This window comes from Equus caballus, chromosome 21 (assembly GCF_041296265.1).
Source record: "Equus caballus isolate H_3958 breed thoroughbred chromosome 21, TB-T2T, whole genome shotgun sequence".
In the NCBI taxonomy this organism is placed as follows: Eukaryota; Metazoa; Chordata; class Mammalia; order Perissodactyla; family Equidae; genus Equus; species Equus caballus.
In genome coordinates this window covers 23,217,413-23,240,149 of record NC_091704.1, presented here as the reverse complement: position 1 = coordinate 23,240,149, position 22,737 = coordinate 23,217,413, and the positions used below count along the sequence as shown (strand labels likewise).

The 22,737-nt window shown below is 35.6% G+C and overlaps 2 protein-coding genes across 4 annotated transcripts in view; one reads left to right on the top strand and one right to left on the bottom strand.

The window, feature by feature from the left end:
- The window catches only part of SREK1IP1 (SREK1 interacting protein 1), a 121,712-nt gene extending 120,656 nt beyond the window's left edge, over positions 1 to 1,056 (bottom strand). For both annotated transcript variants that reach the window (XM_070246209.1, XM_005604230.4), the window contains exon 1: positions 918 to 1,056. In XM_070246209.1, the coding sequence (XP_070102310.1) occupies positions 918 to 930 (13 nt within the window). In that variant the 5' untranslated portion in view covers positions 931 to 1,056. The remainder of the gene's footprint in view (positions 1 to 917) is intronic.
- A 55-nt stretch (positions 1,057 to 1,111) lies between these two features.
- The window catches only part of CWC27 (CWC27 spliceosome associated cyclophilin), a 221,818-nt gene continuing 200,192 nt past the window's right edge, over positions 1,112 to 22,737 (top strand). Inside the window, exons 1-7 of one of the 2 annotated variants that reach the window (XM_070246207.1) lie at positions 1,112 to 1,593; positions 8,201 to 8,297; positions 15,530 to 15,642; positions 16,928 to 17,071; positions 18,520 to 18,618; positions 19,255 to 19,358; positions 21,203 to 21,272. In XM_070246207.1, coding sequence (XP_070102308.1) covers positions 1,552 to 1,593; positions 8,201 to 8,297; positions 15,530 to 15,642; positions 16,928 to 17,071; positions 18,520 to 18,618; positions 19,255 to 19,358; positions 21,203 to 21,272 — 669 coding nt within the window. In that variant the 5' untranslated portion in view covers positions 1,112 to 1,551. The remainder of the gene's footprint in view (positions 1,594 to 8,200; positions 8,298 to 15,529; positions 15,643 to 16,927; positions 17,072 to 18,519; positions 18,619 to 19,254; positions 19,359 to 21,202; positions 21,273 to 22,737) is intronic. The other variant, XM_001493082.6, reaches the window with a different exon arrangement.

The window sequence follows — 22,737 nt, the reverse complement described above, 5'->3', positions numbered from 1 at the left end:
GCTGCCACAGAACAAATGTGCTTAAATAATACTGGCAAGGGCAGGTTAAAACAAAATTAGAGCTTCTAACCACAGCACTTCTCGGTCTTTTCTATACTAAAGTGCATTGTGAATCTCCAAGTTGTGTGTAGGGGGAGGGAGTGTTTGAAGGGGGGGCGGCGTATATTTCTCAAAATATCTCCTGCAACCAGCGTTCTGCAAAACACATCGTGGCAACGCTGGCTTAAGGAGATGCCCTCCCCCCGAACCCCCAGAGCTTCCAAGTAAGCTGGTGGTTGTGAACGGGAAAGCTCTGAAACGCTTATTTAGCAGGGTTCACTGTTTTTAGGTCAGTACCCACCGGACCCAGAATCTGAGAGCTGGGAGGAACCACAGACAAAAAACAAATCTGCATTTACAGATGCAGAAACTGAGGCCAAGAAGGGCAAAGCGACCGGTCCACGGCCACACAACAGGAAGAGAAAGAAGCAGAACCCCAGACCGCCCATTTCGTCCCTGCGACGTTCGCGATAAACAACGCCTCTGGCTACTTGGGTCCGCCATGTGTTCCCACTTCAAATTTTATTTTCCAGCCATACTAAAATTAAAGTCAGTTATTCTCAGCCACCCTCCCCCTAGGCCCACAGTTACTGCCTCTCCCGCCCCTCCGCATCCCACCCTCCCTCCGCCACCGTACACTTTCCCTGTAATCCATCCAGGGAAGTGGAGCTGGGCTGGGGCAGGGGGAGATAGTTTCTTTCCTTCAGAGTTTATTTCTGCAGTGTAAACTTTTTTATGTAAACCAAACGAACCTGTTAATTTTAACGCCTCCGCCTAAATCGCGAAGGGCGCCCCTCCTTACACCAGCGCACCCCACCCGTATAGCCTACCCGCTCCCTTCCTCGCCCAGACCCCGGGGCCCTGCCGTTGGTCTTCACCTGGGACTGCCATGGTGCTGTAAAAGGGGTCGCAGAAGCCCTCGGATTTCGAGAGCGCCCTCGCTTCCCGCCGGCCGCAAGGACAACGCGCAGCTGGGATGGCCTCTTCCTGCCACCCAAGCCGCGGCACCTAGGTGACAGTCCGGGAAGGCCCTCTAAGCCTCCGGCGATAGCGGAACCAAGTAGCAGCCGATGCAGTTTCCGGGGGAGTCATATTGCAGCTCACTCATGGTCCGAACCATTACTGCCAGCTTCGGGGGGTAAATGAGACCTGCACACGCGTGCAGTGAAGTAAACGCCACCAAGACTTACGTATTGTTCTTTTTAAAATCGCAATACTAATTAAATTAGTCTATAGGGGCTTAATAATCTTTTCTCCTTCCCTGGAGACTAATAGAATCCCCCTTCTCAGGGTTAGCGGTGCTCGGGTCCGGGAGCAACATGGCGTCGTCCGTGAGGGGCTAGCTTTGGGAAAAGACAGTGTTTCGTGTCTCTGTCTTACGGGATATTGACAGACTGGAGCTTTCTGCGACCACCCGACTTAAGGAAGCGTGTACTGATAGGTGAACAGCTTTAGTGACCGGCCGTCCGCTCTCATCGCCAATTGAGAGCAGAGGCTTGAGGACTGACCAGCATGAGCAACATCTACATCCAGGAGCCTCCCACCAACGGGAAGGTGAGAGCCTTGTCTAGGGTACCTGGGCTCCCCAAAGTGATACCTCACTGATTAAGGGAGTTCTGGGGTCTTAGGGTTCCAAGAGATCACAAGAAGTCTTGGCTTTTCCCCTGCCTCTGAACACGATTGCATCGAAACCATCTATTGGCACTTCTCAGCGTACACTTGAGAAAGTCCTCATGTGGAGATTTCTCCATACCAGCCAGCTGACCCTATTTCTTGCTTTAACTTAACCCATGCAGGCGTTTTCTGGAGTCTTAGATAAAAACTTGAGTACATTTTAAAATTTGACATAGTTTTTACTTACCGTGGAGATCGCTCTTTCTCCATTTATTGAACGCCTGCTAGGCACCGGGCACTCTGTTAGGTGCTGGCGACACCAATATGGATGGATATGGTCTAGTTGTTGCCCTACAAGAGCTTATGGTTTAGTTGGGAGGCAGGCAGGCAGGTAAAGAAAAACTTTATGATATGTCTGACAGGCGTGCTTATGGAGAGAGGAGCATATTGCCATGGACGTACTGAGAAGTGAGCAACTGCGAAAGCAGGGGAAACTTCATGCTGGTCTTAAAACATGAGATGATTGTTAGAGAAGATGGGGAATGGGAAATGTTCCCACATTAGAATGGGAGAATGATTTCCTGATGTGTTTTCTAGGCAATACGAAGCAGAGAAGTAATAGAATGAATATCACCTAAATTCTTGAACTGAGACCTAGTCTATATCACATATGAAACATGATGAGCCGGCATAATGGAGAAAATAGTGAGACTGAAAGTATATAGTTGAATTAGGATAAATTAAATTTACATCAGATACAATTCTGTTGCATGACTGTATTATAAATTATTTATGTAATCTTTTATTGATTGACATATGATAATATAATGAGGGAAATTTGAAAACAAAAATGCTGTAATTGATATCACCAGCAAAAATTTCAGTGGGTATTTTGGGCAGAGCAATTCTTTAAATTTTTTGTTGTTTGAACTTCTCCCCGTTCCTCACCTTTACCCGAATACCTACCTCTTCATATTTCCAATGTTTTTTGAGAGTGCTATCACCCCCAGCTGATAAACTCTGGTAGAGGTTGAATACATTGCCCATCCTAGGCTTCACACTTGCTGTTCTTTTCTCTAGTATACTCTTTGCCCTGCTCAAATGACACCTTAGCAAAAAGCCATTTCCTATCTACACTCTGTGAAACAGCAAACATCATTCATATCCTGCATCACAGCATTCCCTGCCTCCATAAACTCTCTTTAGTTTTTTTCTATAATACTTATTATTTATTGTTTATTGTATCCCCCATAGAATGCAAGCACTATGAGGGCAGAGACAAACCTAGAATGGTGCTTGACACATTGTAGGAGGAGTTCAAATCTGTACTAAATGAATGGATGAATTAATACTATATTTCTTAACTTCTGAGAAGTATTAAATATCAGTGAGTTTGGGGTTATACTGTTGCTGGTCAAGCGTAGACTTAATTGCTTTACTTTAGAGGAAGATTTGACATGGTCATAAACATAAAAACCTTTAACAAAGATACATGCCTGAACAGGAGATCTTTCAGTCAACAAGTATTTATTGAGCACCTAGCAAATGCTAGACTCTATGCTAGGTATTAGGGGTCCAATAGAAAGAAAAGCCAGCATTGTCTCTATTATCATGGAGTCAGTTGAGTGAAATGTATGTGGACCAAATAATCATGCAAATAAGTATATGCAAAATGTGATAAATACTGTCCTTCTTCTAAACAGAATTGGGCTGAGGGAGAATGTAGCCTGTTTTCCTTCAAACACAATTTGGGACTTTTTCTAGCATAAGGCTGATTGAAGACATTAAACCTTCAAAGTTCTGTACCATAGAGAGTATGGCAAGAATTTTGGTCTGGAAAGAACTTAAAGCAGATATAATAAGCTTGTTCAATGAGTATTAGTTTAGTACCTGTAGTGTCTAATGCTACATTGGGTACTGAAAGGATACAGAGATATTCAGAATAAATAGGACAAAATTCCTCCCTTCAAAGAGCATGCTATCACAGGGGAAAGGTGGGGTGGGGGTGGGCACAAAGGATGAAGGGGTGAACCTGCAACACGACGGACAAACAATAATGCACAACTGAAATTTCACAAGATTGTAACCTATCATTAACTCAATAAAAATTAAAAAAAAAAAAGCATGATATCAACTTGGGAAGTGATTGACATATTACACCAGTGGTTAACCCTGACAATTATCTGTAAATGTTTTGCTGTTATGCTATAACTCTGGCCTCTGAAGATGAGGCACAGAAATGTACCACTTGATAGAAATTTCCTTATCCATTGGAGGTGAAATTTCCACATATTATGATCATTTAATCTCAATTGTATATTAATATCTATTTATTCCTAAGAAACATTTTATTATCAAAGTACTGTCTTATTTGGGAGCTTTAAGAAAAGGAGCCACTGACGTCTGACCAAGAGGTGATGGCCAAAGGAGGAGCGAGCCATGTGCCTTCTTTGTTTTATTCAGTAGCTTATCACTGGAAAGATTAAGAAACTGTGGTAGACAAGGTGGCCCAACCATGTATGCATTCTTTTTACTAGATGTAGGTTATGTGTGGCCAAAAAAACATTACAATACTAGCTACTATTTTTTGAGCATTTCCTATTTGTCAGGTGCTATTCTAAACAGTCTATATAAAAACTCATTTTGGTTGTAAACTATCATAATCTTAATAAAAAGTTTAAAAAAAACCAAAAACTCATTTTGTCCTCATAACAATACTATGAGGATATTTTTATGCCTGTTTTTAGATAAGGAAATCGAGTCACGAAAGTGTTAGATATCATACCCAAGGTAACGAAGCTGTCTTACTCTTCGTAAGTGAAAGGGTCAGTATTTGAATTTGAGCAGCCTGACTCCAGAGTCTAGAGGGAGGGAGGATGTGCATTAGTTTGTTCTTTAGGACAGTGATTTCTATACGAGTGAGTGCACACTTGAGGGAGTGTGCAAAATCATACTTGTGATACAGGGAGAAAATCTACATACTTCTGTTTGTATTTATTTTCCCCTTTATTTGTTTAAATGCAACATTTTATATATAAAAAGGAACATAAATTCAGTTACTCATTCAGTCACTTTTTATATATCATGATGTATTTTTTCCTAATGCCTTGTTAAATGGATTTATATTTCATGGTATCTAGATTAACTAAACTAACCCTCACAAGTTTCATATTGAAGATAATATTAATAATGTAAATATAAGCAAACCATAAGAAAATGGTAGAGCTGATGCCTCAACATGAGAATTCTGTCAAAAATGAGAAATTATTATGAAAATCTTTTGAATATGGATTTCTATTTATTGTTGTTAATGATGAACTTTGTCTTCAATGTATATTGTGTTTTGACATATTCATCAGTAAGAATACAAAGCCATTCTGATTTTCAGGACATTTGAAAACCTAAGTGTATGGAACAGGAAGATGGACCTCTACAATTTGAAAGCAACGTTATGCTAAGTGAACGAAGCCAGACACACAGGGCCACACATTGTATGATTTCATTTATATGAAATGTTCAGTAGGCAAATCCATAGAGACAGAAAGTAGATTAGTGATTGCCAGGGACTAGGAGTAGCAGGAAATGGGGAGTGACTGCTGATGAGTACAGGGTTTCTTTTTGGGATGATGAAATGCTCTGGAATTAGATAGTCGTGGTGGTTGCATAACTCTCTGGATTATACTAAAAACCACTTTAAAAGGGTGAATTATTTGGTATGTGAATTATATCTCAATAAATCTGTTATTTGAAAAAAGTTCATTGTACTCTTAGTAAAGAAAATAGAATTATTTTAAAATAGTGTTTCTATGTAATCCTTTAAAATTTTTATTTTGTGTGATCTTTTATAATGTAATACTAGAGTAATATAGTACTACATGTATTTAAATATGCATATTTTGGGGCTGTGTGCTCTAAGTCCTTACCTCCCATCTCGCCTGCCTTCTCTTCTCTGCTAGTAGGGATTCACACTTACAAAAAGTTTGGAGATCACTCCTTTAGAGTTGCAAGGAAGAGAAGACATGTATAGGCTCCCTGTAACACTAGTGCTTTATTTCAAATATACAAGGGGATAATGAGGTAGGACAGGACATTGTTTTTTAGATATACTGTACTTTTAAGCTTGGGATGTACGTCAGATCTCATGGGAAATCAGAAGGTGTTACACGGTGTCATTCTAGGTACAATCTGTGGTAGAGGAAGTTACTCAACTTCTCAGTTTGCATCCCAAATGTATACTTCCTGGGAGAATGAGAATGCAATTGGGTTGATTTGTCACCATCCCATATGGAATATCTCTTTGGGTATTTTTTCATGCCAAGCCGAGTTAGAAGGCCTTGCTGATATCTAGCTAATATATGATTGCTTTTGACTTAGGCACTGTTCTCTACTCAAGTCAGTTGTAACCAGGGTAACCTGGGGATTTCTTCTGAGACATGTGGCAGGGCCCTAGACCTTGATGGACTGTCTTTTCCAGTACAGTATGGGATTTATGGAGAACTTTGTGGATACGGCGTGGTGGTCTAGAAAAAGCATGGGCTTTGCAGCCAGACAGCCTTTGGCTTAAGTCGTTCACTGTGAGACCTTAGAAAAAGTTACTTTATCTGAGTCTCTGTTTCTTTATTAAGTAAAATGGGAGTAATGATACCTGCTTTGTAGTTGAGGATTAAATGAGGTAAGATATGGGAAATACCTGGCACAGAAGTTGACACATAGAAGGCACTCAACAAATGTTCCATTCTTTTTATAAAGGAAATGTAATGGATTGAGAAAATCATGCACGTTTGCATTTCAGCTTCTATATAAAATTTCTTGAAAGGTTAAGGAAACCATTTTAAAAGCTACCACAGTATAGATATTTTCACTTCCCCCAGCCCAAATATAAGTATTTTCGCCTCCTTCTCTCCTACTTTCCAGCCCTGGTGGTCTAGTGGTTAAGATTCAAAGCTCTCACCTCTGAGGTTCGATTCCTGGGCAGGGAACCATGCCACTCGTCTGTCGGTTGTCACATTGTGGCAGCTGCTTGTTGCTGTGGTGCTGAAAGCTATGCCGCTGGTATTTCAAAGACCAGCAGCTTTACCTGTGGTGGACTGTTTTCAGCTGAGCTTCCAGACTAAGACAGACTAGAAAGAAGGACCTGGTCACTCATTTCCAAAAAATTGGCCATGGAAACTGTGTAAATAGCAGTGGAGCATTGTCTGAGCTAGCGCTGGAAGGTGAGAGGTTGGCGCAAAAAGACCAGGCAGGGTTCTGCTGTGCTGTCCACAGTGTCACTAGGAGTTGGAATTCACTTGATGGCACTCTCAACCACCACCCCCATGGTCATTGAAAAATAGTTGTAAGAGAACTGTGTAGCCAGTAAAAGACCATAAAGATATAATAAATTCATCAATGTGTTGTATAAACTATGGCAGTATAATCTGGGCTTCTGAAACAGAAATGGAAAGGCAATTGTAGCGAAAGTGCACTGGTGAGGAGGGAGTACAGAGAAATGCTGTTCCTGCTTCGCTCTTAACAAGCTTTCTGACTCTCGGCAATTTACAGCTTCTCTGGGGCATCCATGCAAGATGAGGGCTTCACTGAATGGTTTTTACTTCTTATCAGTTCCAAATAATTAGGTAAAGGAGTTTTAGAAAATAAAAAGTGTGACGTTTCAATGATACTGACTTCTCACGGGAATCGGTCTCGTGTTTTTAAATAGTCACACTGCGTACTCTTTATTTGCAAGAACATTCTAAATGATTTTTATGGTCACAAATCATTGACCATTGATCATGAATTGACACTGATCTGCTCTGGTACACTGAGAGGAAGAAAGTGTTACTAGAGAAGTTAGATTCTAGGTGTGCCAGTATTCAAATTTAGAGCCTAACTTTCTTTTTGGTTATTTGTGGTTATTAATAAGATAGTTATAAGTTGTGGGCTCAGTAGGGGTTCTGGTTGTTGTAAGATGGCTGGTTACACCAAGGAGTAACTGCCTTCCTGAGCTGGTGGAAAGGAGGCTATCAAAGGAGTCCATTTACTGTTGATGGTGGTTTTAAGACATACCATTTTGTAATATATAACCCAGAATTAGATTAAGAATGTTCCTTTGTAAACTAGGAATGGCATGATTTTGAATGTGAAAGTAGAGTGTTTATATGTAAAAGGGTAATTTTAAAATTGTCTTATACTGTCACAATTTTGTGGCTTATTCTTTAATTTCTTAATTTGCTATACCAATTTTATTGGAATAAATGCCATGGGAAACTTTCTTGATTAAAACAAGTTTAAATTGTTGATTTAAAAATTTTTTTTTGTGATTAAGAAGTTATATGCTATTTTTAAAAAATTTTTTCTGAAAATGGTATTTGAAAGATAGAATTATACAATGACTGAATGTACTGAATATTTGAAATATTTTGAGTATAATAACTAAAGCCAAGCCAAGTTTCTAATTTTTATTTTGCAATTGAAAACTCATTAGTGAATGCTTCAAGTTGAGCAGCCATTCAACTGATTATCAAGCAAAATGGTAGTTTAATATAATGATGCTATACTTTTTCTACAGGTTTTATTGAAAACTACAGCTGGAGATATTGACATAGAGTTGTGGTCCAAAGAAGCTCCTAAAGCTTGCAGGAATTTCATTCAGCTTTGTTTGGAAGGTAATCATAACTCTTGAGTTCTATTCTGTAGGAGAAATGTTGTTAACTTAAAAATGAATTGCAGTGTATTTTTCCACAATATTGAAGACAAGTATTAAACAGTGGTAATGAATGATGAGAGTTGCATGAGTGATGTAGTGTTGAGCTATGTGTCAGGAAGTGGACAGAGGAGATAAAAATTTTCCCCCAAGTAAATCTGTTTATCTTTCACAGAGAAATTTGTCTCACCAAATAATACTTTGATCTTTTTTGGTCTCCTTGGCTATTTTCCACTTCTTTCTTTCATCCTCTAAATATTGGTATTCCCTGAGATTGCCTCTAGTTCTCTATTTTCTTTATTCTTCAGTTATTACCTCCATCCAAATGACCATCAAATTTAGAATTTCAGCCATTTTTTCTCTTCTCAGCTCTCATTTACATATCTAATTGCCTAGTGGACTTTTCTATACAAGTCTTCCACTGTCAGCTACAACTAAACCAATGTAAAACCAAATTTACCAATTTCTTCCCCAGACTGCCTTGACTTTTACCTACATGATTGTAATTGCCTTTTACCTAGTCTTCCTCTCTCATCTTTAATCGCTTTATCCTCTTCTTTATTCATCTGGTAGTTGAATCCTCAGGCAGCTTGACTTCCTAGCTTTCTGACTTACGTTTCCTGGAACTAAATAACCACATGGTTTCAGTTGGCTATTATCTTTTTCTCCTGAGCAGTTCCTTCCCATTTCCACTTTAACACATATCCTCATACCATCTTCTTATCTGCGATCTCCTCATATTCTCAGGCTCTTTTTGGAATACATTTTCTTCCCTTTGTACTGTTCAAGTCTACCCACTTTTTAATGTCTATTCAAAATTCCACTTTCTCCAGGAAGCCTTGCATCCAGCATTTAGTGATGTTATTGTCAATGTCTCTAGTATTTTTTTATATTTGCATCGTAAAGTGACTATTCTTCTTTTTAACAAACTTTACAAAATTATACATCCACTGGAGCATTTCCCTCTTCAGAATATTCCTTTATAGAACTAAACATTCCAAACATTTTTGTAACTTGTTGACTTTTAGAATACATTGCATGTGGTTTTGAATATCTCCAGTGGTGGCAAATCATTGTCCCTCTAAATTCTATCTGATATTTAGAGACAGACAAGGTTAATCAAGGTGTCAGAAAACAGTGTTTGAGTCAAAAGCAGGGTGTGAAAGAGAACCCAAAATAACCAGTAGTAGGGTACAATGAGAGCTCTCCAAGTAGATAGTTAGACAAATAGATAATTACCAGGGGACAATTTAAGGAATAAAAATACCCAGACCGAAAAAAAAAATTGCCAAAAAGGAAAAAGAGAAGAGACATCTGCAAAGACCATTATTAATAATTGCTATGACAGGCAGGAAGGAAATTGAGTCAGACAGGTAGTTCAGTCAGAGAAGCCTCAATTAACTGTCAACAGAGCCGAGAAACAAAGAAAGTAGACACGGAAAAGTCGGACTTGTTTCTGGAAAGAAGTTTTGGGGAATCAAAAGCTCAAATTTTACAGGAGAAGGTAAAAGTACAAAAACATTAGAAAGAATGAATGGTAAATTACAATCCATGACCAGGTGAATGGAAGAAACAGAAAACATCTGGATATAATATGATGATGCAGGAGAAATAAGGTTCTTAAGTTAGATGATGATGAAAACTTATTGACAACAACAAAAAACTATTCCCCTATTTATAAGAACACAAGGAGAAAGAAAGAAAATAGGAAAATAAGAAAAAAATCTAGAGCAATTCTCTTAACTGAACAGGTGAGAGAGAATTGTTATTGCAAAGGCTAACAAGAATCCTGAGAAGACTAATTTAAATAAAGATACTTCTAAATAAATAAATTCAAGGTTTTAAAAATATTATTCAGAGAAGTCCATTTTATCTCTAATTCTATGATGTAAGTGTCATAATATTTCTAGATTTTGTAACATTCATACCAATTATTTATTTTTTTTAATTCATGGTTTCCAGAATTAAAAAGCAGATGAATAAAAATAAGGAAATGGGAGCACAGCCTCGGATATGGCTCTCAACTAAAGTGATGTTCACAGTTGAAGAGAAGTTCTTTGTCTTTTTTTTTTCAGCTTTGTGGAGATATGATTGACAAATAAAAATTGTATATATTTAAGTTGTACAACATGATGTTTTTAAAGGTGTACAAAGTAGTTTAATATACGTATACACTGTGAAATGATTACCACAATCAAGTTAAGGAACTTATCTGTCACTTCACGTAGTTAGTTACCTTTTGTGTGTGTGTGTGTGTGTGTGTTGAGAAGATTTGAGATCTACTCTGAGCAAATTTCAAGTATACAATAGAGTATTATCAGTAATAATCACCATGCTGTGTGTTGAATTCCCAGAACTTATTCTTCTTATAATTGAAAGCTATACCTTTTAATCAAGATCTCCCATACCCCCCTACTCCCTGGGAACCACCATTCCGCTCTCTGGTTCTATGAGTTCAACTTTTTTACATTCCACATGTAAGTGAGATCATACAGTATTTGTCTCTCTGTGTCGGGGGCAGGTTTTTAGTTTTTCTGAAAAGATCTGCAGTTACACAGACTTAGTCTTGGATTTCAAGTCTTTGCAGGATAGTTAGGTGAACATTTAAAAAATAACTGAAAAGTTTAAGATTGTAAGTTCAAAAAGATATAAAGAAGGAAAGGGAAGCTTGTTAGCTTTGATAATTTTATCAGTTCCTCTGAAGTATGAGGAAGGGATGAAATTGTAGGTCTGCAAAACAAAGTGGAGAACAGAAAGAGAAGTAAATAAGAAAATTAGATTTTTTTATATTTTCTGTGACTACTAATGTCTTTATTTCTATTTTACCTCAGCTTCATCTCTTCAGGGTCCATGCTTCAACGGTTATCTTTTATCCCCTACTTCCTTTAACAATATAATGTCTTTAGAAGAGACAAACGTATAAGGTGATAAGTTAAAAGAAATATCTTTACAAAACTAAAATATTTGCTTAAAAGAAAGTAGGCTAAAATAAATGGAACAGATTACAAAAGGAGTTTTAGATAAAAAGTTATTGATAATATTTACAAAATTAAACACAAAATCACAATATTCTAGAAGAAGAAACATATAAATGATTTAAAAATGCAAACATAAATTCCTATATATACTTGGGCAGAAATATAATTAGTCAAAAATATATCATGATACCCTTACATTGTACAGCCAAAAATAAAAACTGTAGTGACAAATACCAGAACCACAGCAGCCAGATAGAAACTTCATTTCATATTTGAGGAATATGTAGATTTCTTTTTTCAATATCGGAGGAAATTCAGGAGGATATTGTGAACACACACATTGAAATAATGAAACCTCTTCAAAATATTTATGGGAACGATACATAAAAATTTAAGAAGAAAGTCAAACATTATTGCAGTCAGTTATTTTGCAAGTCTATTATAGCAAATTGTAAGCTCTAAGGACAACTATAAATGCATAGTTCAACAGTAATTATTAATAAATTGCAGGGAAGTAAAAGTGGTGGGTATGGAAATTTTGCAGAAATTTTAAATTCTAGCTATGATAGAATATAAAATTATAGTGTAGAGAAATTATAGAAAATTCATACTCTCTGTATAGTATTATAATAATTTCATTCATCCAACAAGAATATAATTAGGAAAATAAAAAAGAAAAGCTTAAAGTAAAAAGTCACTGTCACTGAAAGACTTAGTAGGAAATAGAAATAAGGCATAAGATGGGTAATTTTAAAATCTGAAAGCACAAGTAATAAAGACTTCTTTCATGTCCCCCTTTCCTCACATCTAATAGATCTCTGAGTCTTAAAGATCTTGCTTCCTAGAGAATCCTTGGATCTGTGCATCTCAAGATAAGCCACAGTCATGTTTGGACTTGGACAAAAGTTTCTCTCTCTCTCCCTCTCTGCCTTTCTTTCTCTCCAGTCTTGTGGCTTCCAATCCATTCTCCATACTGAGAGTTTAAGTGATCTTTTGAAAAAGCAAATCTGATCTTTTGCTCAAAAAATGTTGATTGACTGCATATTATGGGCCTAAAGGATTATTTTCATTTTCTGATCTAGACAGGCACATGTTTTATATTTAAATTTGAATATGAATTTGTAGGATTTAAGTGAAAATATGCAAGCTTGACCTCACATTTGTGTTGAATTTGAAAATTTATAGGTTCCCCCCACATTATCTTCTTTAATCTTCAGAACACTGAATTAATTTATATTGTTAGTTTTATAATGAGAAAATTACATGTACAGGATGGTGACTATAACGCTATATTGCATATTTGGAAGTTGCTAAGAGAGTAGATCTTAAAAGTTCTCATCACAAGAAAAAAAATTTTCTAACTATGTATGATGACAGATGTTAACTAGACTTGTGAGCATTTCTCACTATATACAAATATCGTATACAAATATCAAATCATTATGTTCTATACCTGAAACTAATATAATGTTAAATGTCAGTTATATCTCAATTTAAAAAAAAGAGGAAAATTGAGTTTAAGGTTACACAGCTAACAAGAGGCAAGACTCAGAACTCCTGATGGCTACATACAGTCTGAGTAGTGATTACTGAGTAATGGTTAATCTGAGTAAATGATTACTTACGGATACAGGAGAGATACTTTTAGACCTCTTGGTTTTTATAGTTTCTGTTTGTAACCAAGGAGAACTTGTCTGCGCTGGGGAGCTCTTGTGAATATAGCCCAACAGCTCTTCACTGGGAGAAGAGATTGAAAAAAATCAGTTGGACTTCCTTTTCTACTTCTTCCAATCTATCCTATGTACTGGATAAAGTTGTTAGATTATAGATTACATTTTTTAAAATATGGATTTTATATCCAGTTATGTCTTGCAACTGTAAATAATTATGAGGGTGCCTGCGAGCCACTATATATAGTACTTTATGAATTATGGTAAATCATAGTCATGTTTTGACTCATAAAGTGTCACGAAGTACCTATGTAATAGGTACTTTATGAATTATGGCAGTAATTGTATATGTACGGTGCTGCCCACAGTAGGCACTTGATAAGTATTTCTAGTTTCCAGTTGCAAGTAATAGAAGACTCAACTCAAAATTACTTAAATAATAAAGACATTTATCATCCTGTATGACAAGAAATCTGGTGTCAGGCAGTTCTGCAGCTCAGTGCAGAGCTCAGGGAACTGTGCTCTTTCCATTTTTCCGCTCTGCAGTCCTCAGCATGTGATTGAATTTTGACTCCACTCAATAATTGACCCCACCTCAACGTACTCTTTTGCTACTTGTTTTTTGTTTGGTTTCACAACAACAGTAATAATAGCTTTTGTTTATTCAGCACTTCCTTCAGGGCTAGACGTATATTCTACATATGTTTTCCTCTTATACTTAGCTGACTAGTTAACGTAAGTTCAAAACTAGCTTCAGTGAGATAAAATAATTACTTTTCTTTCACTCAAGGGATTTTTTTAAATAAAACTGAGGTGAAATTTACGTAACATAAAACTATTTTAAAGTGTGTAATTCAGTGGTATTTAGTATGTTTGCTGTGGTTGTGCAACCAGCACCTCTGTCTAGTTCCAAAACATTTTTATCACCCCAAAAGAAAACTACCCACTAAACAATCAGTCCCCCCAGCCTCCGGCAACCCTCAGTCTATTTTCCATCTCTATGGATTCGCCTATTCTAGATATTTCATAGAGATGGAATCATGCAGTATGTGACTTTTTGTATCTGGCATGTCTTTGAGGCTTGTCTATGTTGTAGTGTGTATCAGTATTTCTTCTTTCCCTTTTTTGGCTGAGTAATGTATATTCCATTGTGTGTATGTACCACATTTTGTTTATCTCTTTATTCATTGATGGACAGTTGAGTTGTTTTCACCTTTTACCTATTGTGAATAGTGCTGCTATGAAGATTTATGTACAATTATTTGTTTAGTACCCACTTTCAACTTTTTTTAGGTATATACATAGAAGTGAAATTGATGGATAATTTTATGTTTAAATTTTTCTGAACCACTAAGCTGTTTTCCACAGTGACTGTACCATTTTTCAATCCAACTAGCAATGTACGAGGGTTCCATTTTCTCCACCTCTTCACTAACACTTGTTATTTTCCATTTTTTTGATGATAGCCATCCTAGTGGGTGTGAGTGGTATTTCATTGTGGTTTTGATTTGCCTTTCCCTGATGACTAATGATGTTGAGAATCTTTTCTTATGCATATTGGCCATTGTTGCCACTTCCTAATATAAACTCCCTGATTCAGTCAAACTCTAATTCTTGCCCTTCCACCCTCACCAAATTCTTTGCTCATGCTTTACCTTACTGAGGTGCCATGCTTCTGCCATATCCAACTTCTTTCTGCTCTGTGAAGTCTCCCTAATGATTCTAGGTTCCAGATAATAAGTACTACTAGGAGATCACATATGATCTCTCTTGTATGTTTATAGCTTCCGAATCATATATTTATATGTAAATATAAATAATTTTGCTTAATAATTTAGCAAACTTCTTGAGAGTCTAATTGGACTCAGTTACACATTGTGTTATTTTTTTTATTTATTGAAAGTTTCTTGAAGAGGGTGCATTGAGTGGTGTTAGAACTAGAATCAGTGAGTAATTTTGATATATTTTGGTTTTGTATATTCTTCGTGTAAATTAATTTTTTGGGAGGAGAAGAGGAAGAATTAGGAAATAGGTATTCATCTCTACCAGAATTTCTGAACCTCAGCACTGTTGACATTTAGGGCCAGTAATTCCTTGTAGTGGGGCTGTCCTGTGCTTTGTAGGATGTTTACCAGTATCCCTGGCCTCTACCCACTGGGTGCCAATAGCATCTCCCATGTGTGACAACCAAGTATTTCCAGACATTGACAAATGTCCCCTAGGGAACAAAATTGCTGTTCCTCTTCCTCCAGCTGAGAACTACTGATCTATACCAAAATTCTCTTAATTTTTATTTTGAAAACTATAATCCAGAGTTTGAGAGAATCCTGGAAATAAATGCAAAACAACTACCACCATGGTTCCTGTAGAAATTGTGCTGTTTTAAGTACATAGATATTTTATAAGAAGTAGGGAAGAAAAGGTTTTGGTTTAGGAGCCTATTTAACATTCTGGCGAAAAAAATTTGTGACTCTAGTTCTATTAACTCTGACAGCTAAATACACTCCATTTTAGAATGTGATAAATTGTTTTCAATTTTTTTTCAGCATATTATGACAACACCATTTTTCATAGAGTTGTACCCGGTTTTATAGTCCAAGGGGGAGATCCTACTGGCACAGGGACTGGTGGAGAGTCTATCTATGGAGCCCCATTCAAGGTGAGACTGAATTATTATTATTTTTTTTATTGCAAGTCAGCTTGGATTACTTGATTGAAAATGGTTGTGCCCCACAAGAAGAAAGTGCATTTCACATTAGTGCACAAAATCAAATATCTATCATATATTTAGGATTATTCAGGTATCAGAGCAGCACTTACCCTATCAAGCATTCTTTCTAAATTGTCTTATTGCAATTGTTTATGCTAGATTGAATTCAGGTGGAGCTGAAGATGGTGGTGAGGAAAATGTGAGTCAGAAAAAAGAACTGTATATTTCCTGATATTTGACTGTATCTGATCTCTGCAACTCTGTAAATGTAAAACATTTTTAGAACATCATGTATGCCATCCTATTTTAAAACATTTTATTTAACACTGTATGGAATTTGTATTAATCTGCTTGGACCACTTAACAAAATACCACTGACTGGGTGGATTAAAGAGGAATTTATTTCTCACAGTTTTGGAAGCTAGAAAATCCAAGATCAAGATGCTGACATTCAGTTCCTGGTGAAGCTTCTCTTCCTGGCTTGCAGGCGGCTGCCTTCTTGCTGTGTCTTCACGTGGTGGAGAGAGAGAGCTCTGGTGTCTCTTCCTCTTCTTACAAGGGCACCAGCCCAATTGGATTAGGGCTTCACCCTTATGCCTCATTTAACCCTTATCATCTCCTTACAGGACCTATCTCCACTAATACCATCACATTGGGGGTTAGAGCTTCAACATATGAATTTTAGGGGGGACACAATTCAGTCCATAGCAGAATTCATTCTAAATTGTACGTAGCAGACCTCTGTAGCACAACATGCATGCCGTAACAGGAAATCACAGGGAGAACAGAAGAAAGAAGCAACATAAAAAATATTGGGAAAAGGTGTGAGTGTTAATTAAGAATAGGTCAGCAATTTGTTAACTGCCAATGTTAACAAAAAAGATCTAAAAAGAAAAAAGAGTTAATGTCATAGTTAAGATATTAAGAATAACAGTGGGTTTAAGTAAAAGCTAAAAGTTGGGTTATTTATTAGTCTGATAGTACCAATATCATGTTCTTTGAATGAATAAATATCAGTGGCTCTTTAAAATATGAGATTTAGAAGTTTTTGAAGACTTCATGTTTATACCAATGGAATAGAGTGTCTGGAGTTTCCTTTAATTTTTTACTGGGTCACTGTACGATGCTTGAGAAAAGTACTTCAGCTGTTTGCTTTAATTTCCAGATGGTAATGGTGTTAGAAAATGTAGAATGGTTATAAAAAAGTCTCACATCTTTTCTTTTTATGCTTCAGGATGAATTCCATTCACGGTTGCGTTTTAATCGGAGAGGACTGGTTGCCATGGCAAACGCTGGTCCTCATGATAATGGCAGCCAGTTTTTCTTTACCCTGGGTCGAGCAGATGAACTTAACAATAAGCACACCATCTTTGGAAAGGTTTGTGTCCAGTTATCTTAGACTTCTATGATACATAGCATCAACTTATCCAAGAGCTGCCTTCACAAAAATATTCCCAAGGGTATATATTTATTATTTTAAAAAATGTTGGAGTATATTCCTCTTATAATAAACTATGAGGGACCACTTGAATTTTTGTGTGTGTTTCAAGTAAGTCATTGGTTATGACTTTAAAGTTTTTTTTCTAAAATCATACTAATGATATTAACTGCTATGTCACTCAGCTGATCTTGTTTTCATGTTTTTAGAAAGACACCTAGGTAGTAACATTTAGTGCTTTAAAGTTTATTCTGTTAATGATGAATTCCCTTAAGTTTAAAGTGGAAATTGTGTGAACATGAAAAGTTTTTACCTGAAATATTGCTTTGAATAGTACCATTTTATCCTGCTCACATTTAACATCATATCAGGGAATGCCACTTCTATAGAATTTTCAAGAGTTTTCTTTAAAAAGGGATTCTGAAGGTTTTCTTTTCTCACTCTTCTTTCTCATAAATATATTCATATGGTTTAAGTCTTAGGTATGGTAGACATCACTAGTGTATCAGCTCCCTCTGCTGGTTCAGTAAGAATGGTTTTCCCACATCCAAGACGAAACTGGATTTTGTGATGATGAAACAGAAAAAAACTTAGCACAACTGGAAAATTTGTGTTATTTTAAAATTCTTCAGAAATGTTGAATGAAAGGAATCACACTAAAAATATGCAATACAGTATTGTTGCTTAATGTTTAACAGCACAGGTTAAGAAATATGCATTGGCACATGAGCCACTCTGACACAGGTTGTCTGATGTTCATAGATTTTCCTTCCTATTATTTTTAAAAAATGTAAGTATATAATAAAATTAGATTTAGGTTGCCATTCTGCACCACTGTTTACAGTTGATATTTTATAACTTATACGTTCGAGACAAAGAATAGCATGGTGGCTGAAAGTCAGAAAGGCCATCACTGTTGGCTCTGTAACTTCTTTGAACCTCAATTTTCTTATGTAGAAGAGGAAGATAGTGATAGTACTTACTTTTAGGATGTTTGTAAGAATTAAATGAGATAATGTCTGCAAAGCACTTACCACATTCTTATTGTTATTTGCTAGTTCTACTCTAAAGTCTAAATTTGTTTATGATGTTTGAATGAAAAGTCATCATCAGTAGGAGGTTATTTGGCATTATATTTTTATTTTTAATAAAAACTGATATTAAGTATACATTGGAAGTTCCCCAAAAATCTTATTGAAGGATTCAACTCCATCTGTGCTTTTTCCCCTTAAGATGAAGTTGCTTTATTTGCATTATTTAATGCATATGCTCTTCTGTAACAATATGAAATTCCCTTTTAATTATCCAAAAAATATTTTCAAAAGTCCTCCGTATTACAAAGAATGAGTGTAATAATTTGCATTTAAATTTTCTTTTTTATTTGATAGGTTACAGGTGATACAGTATATAACATGCTGCGGCTAACAGAAGTAGACATTGATGATGAAGAAAGACCACGTAATCCACACAAAATAAAAAGTTGTGAGGTAGGAGCATGACTTTTATGAGATACAGCACTTAAATTGTCATTTAAAAGAAATTGATTATTAGTATTTTCAAAGCATCAGATGCAGGCTTTATACTAAAATAACATCACAACTCAGATTTTATCTCCGTAATTTAGGCACAATTTCTAATTAAGAATTTTTTTTTAATTGACAGTTTTGAATTCAAAGATGAAACTTTAGCTGATAATCCAATGAATGGAAAGCTCGACTCATAGTGGAAAGTTAGAGGAATTAGGTTTACTTGGCCCAATGAAGTGACTTCCTAGGTAATTTAAGAGTGATCCTTCATTGAGGAAGCAAGGTCCTTAAGAACATTTGATTTGGAGTCAAAACACCTGACTTTGTCTCTCGTACTATGTATTAAGTTTTCTTGAATATTTTTCCCTTTTGTAAAATAGGGATAAAATATCCGTTACTTAATAGCACATAGGATTATTAGGAGAATCCAATGAGGCCATGTAAGTGAAAACACTTTGTGTGGTATATATCACTATACTTATGATGGTTATGTGAGGCAAAATATAGACACCAACGTCAATGTAATTAAATATTGGTTTTAATTTTTTGTGAAATTTAAAATGTGGAATAACGTTTTCAAAATATTTCTTTTCATAGGTTTTGTTTAATCCTTTTGATGACATCATTCCAAGAGAAATAAAAAAGCCAAAAAAAGAAAAACCAGAGGAGGAAGTAAAGAAATTGAAACCCAAAGGCACAAAGTAATCATAACAGAAAGATTTTTCTTCAGTTTGAAAAGCAATACTGATTCATTTAGTTCACTTTATTTCCTTTTGTAACAGTTGTTTACTAGCGAGGAGGAAGCCTGTTTGGACCAGGGAGATATCTGAATTATGAGTGTGTGTGGTTTTTTTAATGTGCATTTTTTTGTATTCAAATGCACGATCTAACTTAAACTAAACAAGTGTTGTCTTAGGTGTCCATGTGAAATGTGTTAATAAATAGATAAATATTTATGATCACTATGGCAATTATTTATATAAACAAGTCGAGAATTTTTTTTGTTCTTTACTTTTTTGATTAATATATGCTCAATGTAAAGAACTTGGAAAGTAAAGAAAAATATGAAGGGTATAATGACTGCACAATTACATAATTTATTTAACTTTTCACTCTGGTGCTATTAAAAGTAATCTCATTATAAATATTTTTAAACATAAACCTGTTTCTGTATTCTGGATTATTTTCTAAGGATAGTTTTCCAAAAAACAGAAATTTTTTAATAAGTTTCAATGTTTTGTGAACAATACTCTTTACATTATTACTTTTGTCTGTTTTATTAAAATAGACATCAAAGAATTAGATTTCAATTTACTCTTTTACTGAATTGTAGCATTTTTATTAAGGATTTTATTGTACTTATAGGTGTTAGATTCAGACAGTTGTAAGCATAATCCTGCCTGACCTATTTCATAAGAAGCAAAGTTTATTAATCCTTCTCAGCTTCAGTTTCCCCATCTTGTAAAATGGAAATTATAGGTACAACACCTGGTTGTTATGAAGATTAAATGAGAAAGGGAATTTAAAAACACCCAATAGTGTAGGTATTCAATGCATATTGGTTTCTTTCCTTGATATCCTACAACATACATAAGTTAGGTTGCTTTTACAAACTGTCGCATATGAGCCAGACACTTTAATAAGCAGTTGATTTCTTGTGGCAAAATAACTTCTTGTATAGCTATATATTTGATTTCCTTTTATTTTTCGATTCATTTATTTTGACTAATTTATCTCTGGGTGAAACGTCACTGTCACTATATTCAGACACGGTATTTCATCACTATGATTTATCTTGACAACGAGCCCAAAAGTTGGATGTTTCTGTTTTTGTTTTTAGTTCATAGCAGGTATGTTAGGGATAATGTGGTAGTCGTTGATTGCCTCTAGCTTTCAAAATAAAAATTCCTCTTTTGTTGCTAAATCTTTTATTTTTCCAATATTTGAGAGTTTTAATAACTTATTTATCTTTCTTGGGATGTCTCTTTGAAGGCTCAAAGAAGACAAGTTTAGTTTTTTCTCTCCATGGGCTATTTTTTAAGCTAAGTTTATTGCTTATATTATTTTATTTTGACAATTTTGTGTAACTTAGTAATTTTAAAATCTTAAGATGTATTTTGGCAGACACTAGGTTAATTGCTTCCCATTTGTAGTGCTCTTGGGCCTATGTATTTAGTTTTTCAGAAATCTCCATTTTGCTCACCAGTTTTGATAAATATGAAAAGCTTAATTATTTCTGTCTGCTTGACTTAGTATATTTAATGGTAGTGCTCAGGATGGATTTTTAGTCATTAGTTTAGTCTAATAGATGAAACATCTGTGGTTGAGGCCAAAGATTTAACATTTTGTTGAAAATGTAGATCCTTAGTATATTTCTGCTAAATACTAATATTATCTATTGTTAAACAATCAGAATGTGTTCCTTCTTGTAAATTCTATTCTATTGCTTTGAAAATAGGATATTTCTAAGTTTTATTTAACTTTTTTTCCTAATTTTCTTTCCTTCATTCTTTTCTTTCTTTCTTCCTTCCTTTTTTGTGATTAGAAATTTTAGTTTACTTTCATTTGGAGAGGAAGCTGAGGAAGAAGAGGAGGAAGTAAATCGAGTTAGTCAGGTAAAACTCTAATTTGCCCTTTGTTCTGAATTATCAAAGAGAGTAGGTCTCTATCTGGCTTATTTTTGTATCTCTTGCTATACATAGCACAGCATGTTTTACATGGTACACATTCAGTCAGTGTTTATTGAGCTGATTCATAAAATGATTTGTGGTTAGTAGTATTTGCAACTTCTGGGAGATTTGCTGTCTTAAAATTGTAGTTTTTTTTTTAACTTGTCATTTTTTTTAATCAGCTGGAGCTAGAGTTAAAGAATGACTCAACTTTATGATTCAGATTTTAATTGCTGTTTGTTTAATTGGTTTGCTGGGTGATAATGATTATTATAGAAAACAATGACAGACCAAAGCTCTTATATTCATTTTAATATTATTTATGTATATTTATTAATTTTATTCTCATCATAGTCCTTTTAGATAGGTTTCATTATCCCCATTTTACCCACAAATAAGGTATAGATAGGTTATAATTTTCTCAAAGTCACGTAACCAGTAAGCAGCTAGAGCTGGAATTTGAACCTACATGTGTCTCACCGTACCATGTCTTTGGATTGTGTATTGCTTCCTGGCCTTTTACCCCTCCAGTGCTTCCCATAGGCCTTGGAGTCTGGTTTTCCTCAATATCACTTCGTCACAATACCCATTGCTGAAGTGAATACTCATACTCAGTGCCCTGCCCTTGTTTAGGGTAGTGATTCTGATAAGCAAACTCCAAGAAAATCATCTTCAAAGGTCTTTACTCTCAAAGAATCGATGTATGTTCCTTTCTTAAAACTTGGTGAACACTGAGACCTAACGGATTAGGTTCAAAGTCTTTATTGTAGTAATAAAAACTCTGTAACCTAGCACTGCCTTACTTGCTTACCACAGTCACCTATTTCTTACCGATACTAACAATAGCATTGACTTAAAATCACACTATTATTACCCTTATCTGTACTTCTCTATCCATGTGCTTCCCTCATCCCTGAGCATGGTTTTGATAGGCTAATGTCGGGCATATAGTAAGCACTCTACTTATACCCCTTGCATTAAACTGAATAAAATGGACATGTATAAGAAATATTTTAGTCATAACTTTTTTTGCACTGTCTAGTATCCTTGAGTGATCTATTTGATACCATGGATTCATTTACCTCCTCTATTCATAACATTCTGAACTCTAGGAGACAAGCCAAATATTTCCTCTGTGTTCTTATTCCTCATTCTGAGTTGCCTTTAGGAAACATCTCTACTTCTGATGTCAAAATTGAATTAATCTTTACATGGAAACTGCCTTTCCCTATCCCTTATCAACATCACCAATCACTCTGTCACCCCGATATCTCAGAAGTCATCTTCTTTAGATGTCAGTGCACTAGCCTGGTGTTAGTCATGATTCAAATTTGTGCCTCATCCAAGTAAAAGATTTACTATATGTCATGATCTTGTGGGTATATTTGTAAATGGAGAAAACCACAAATGG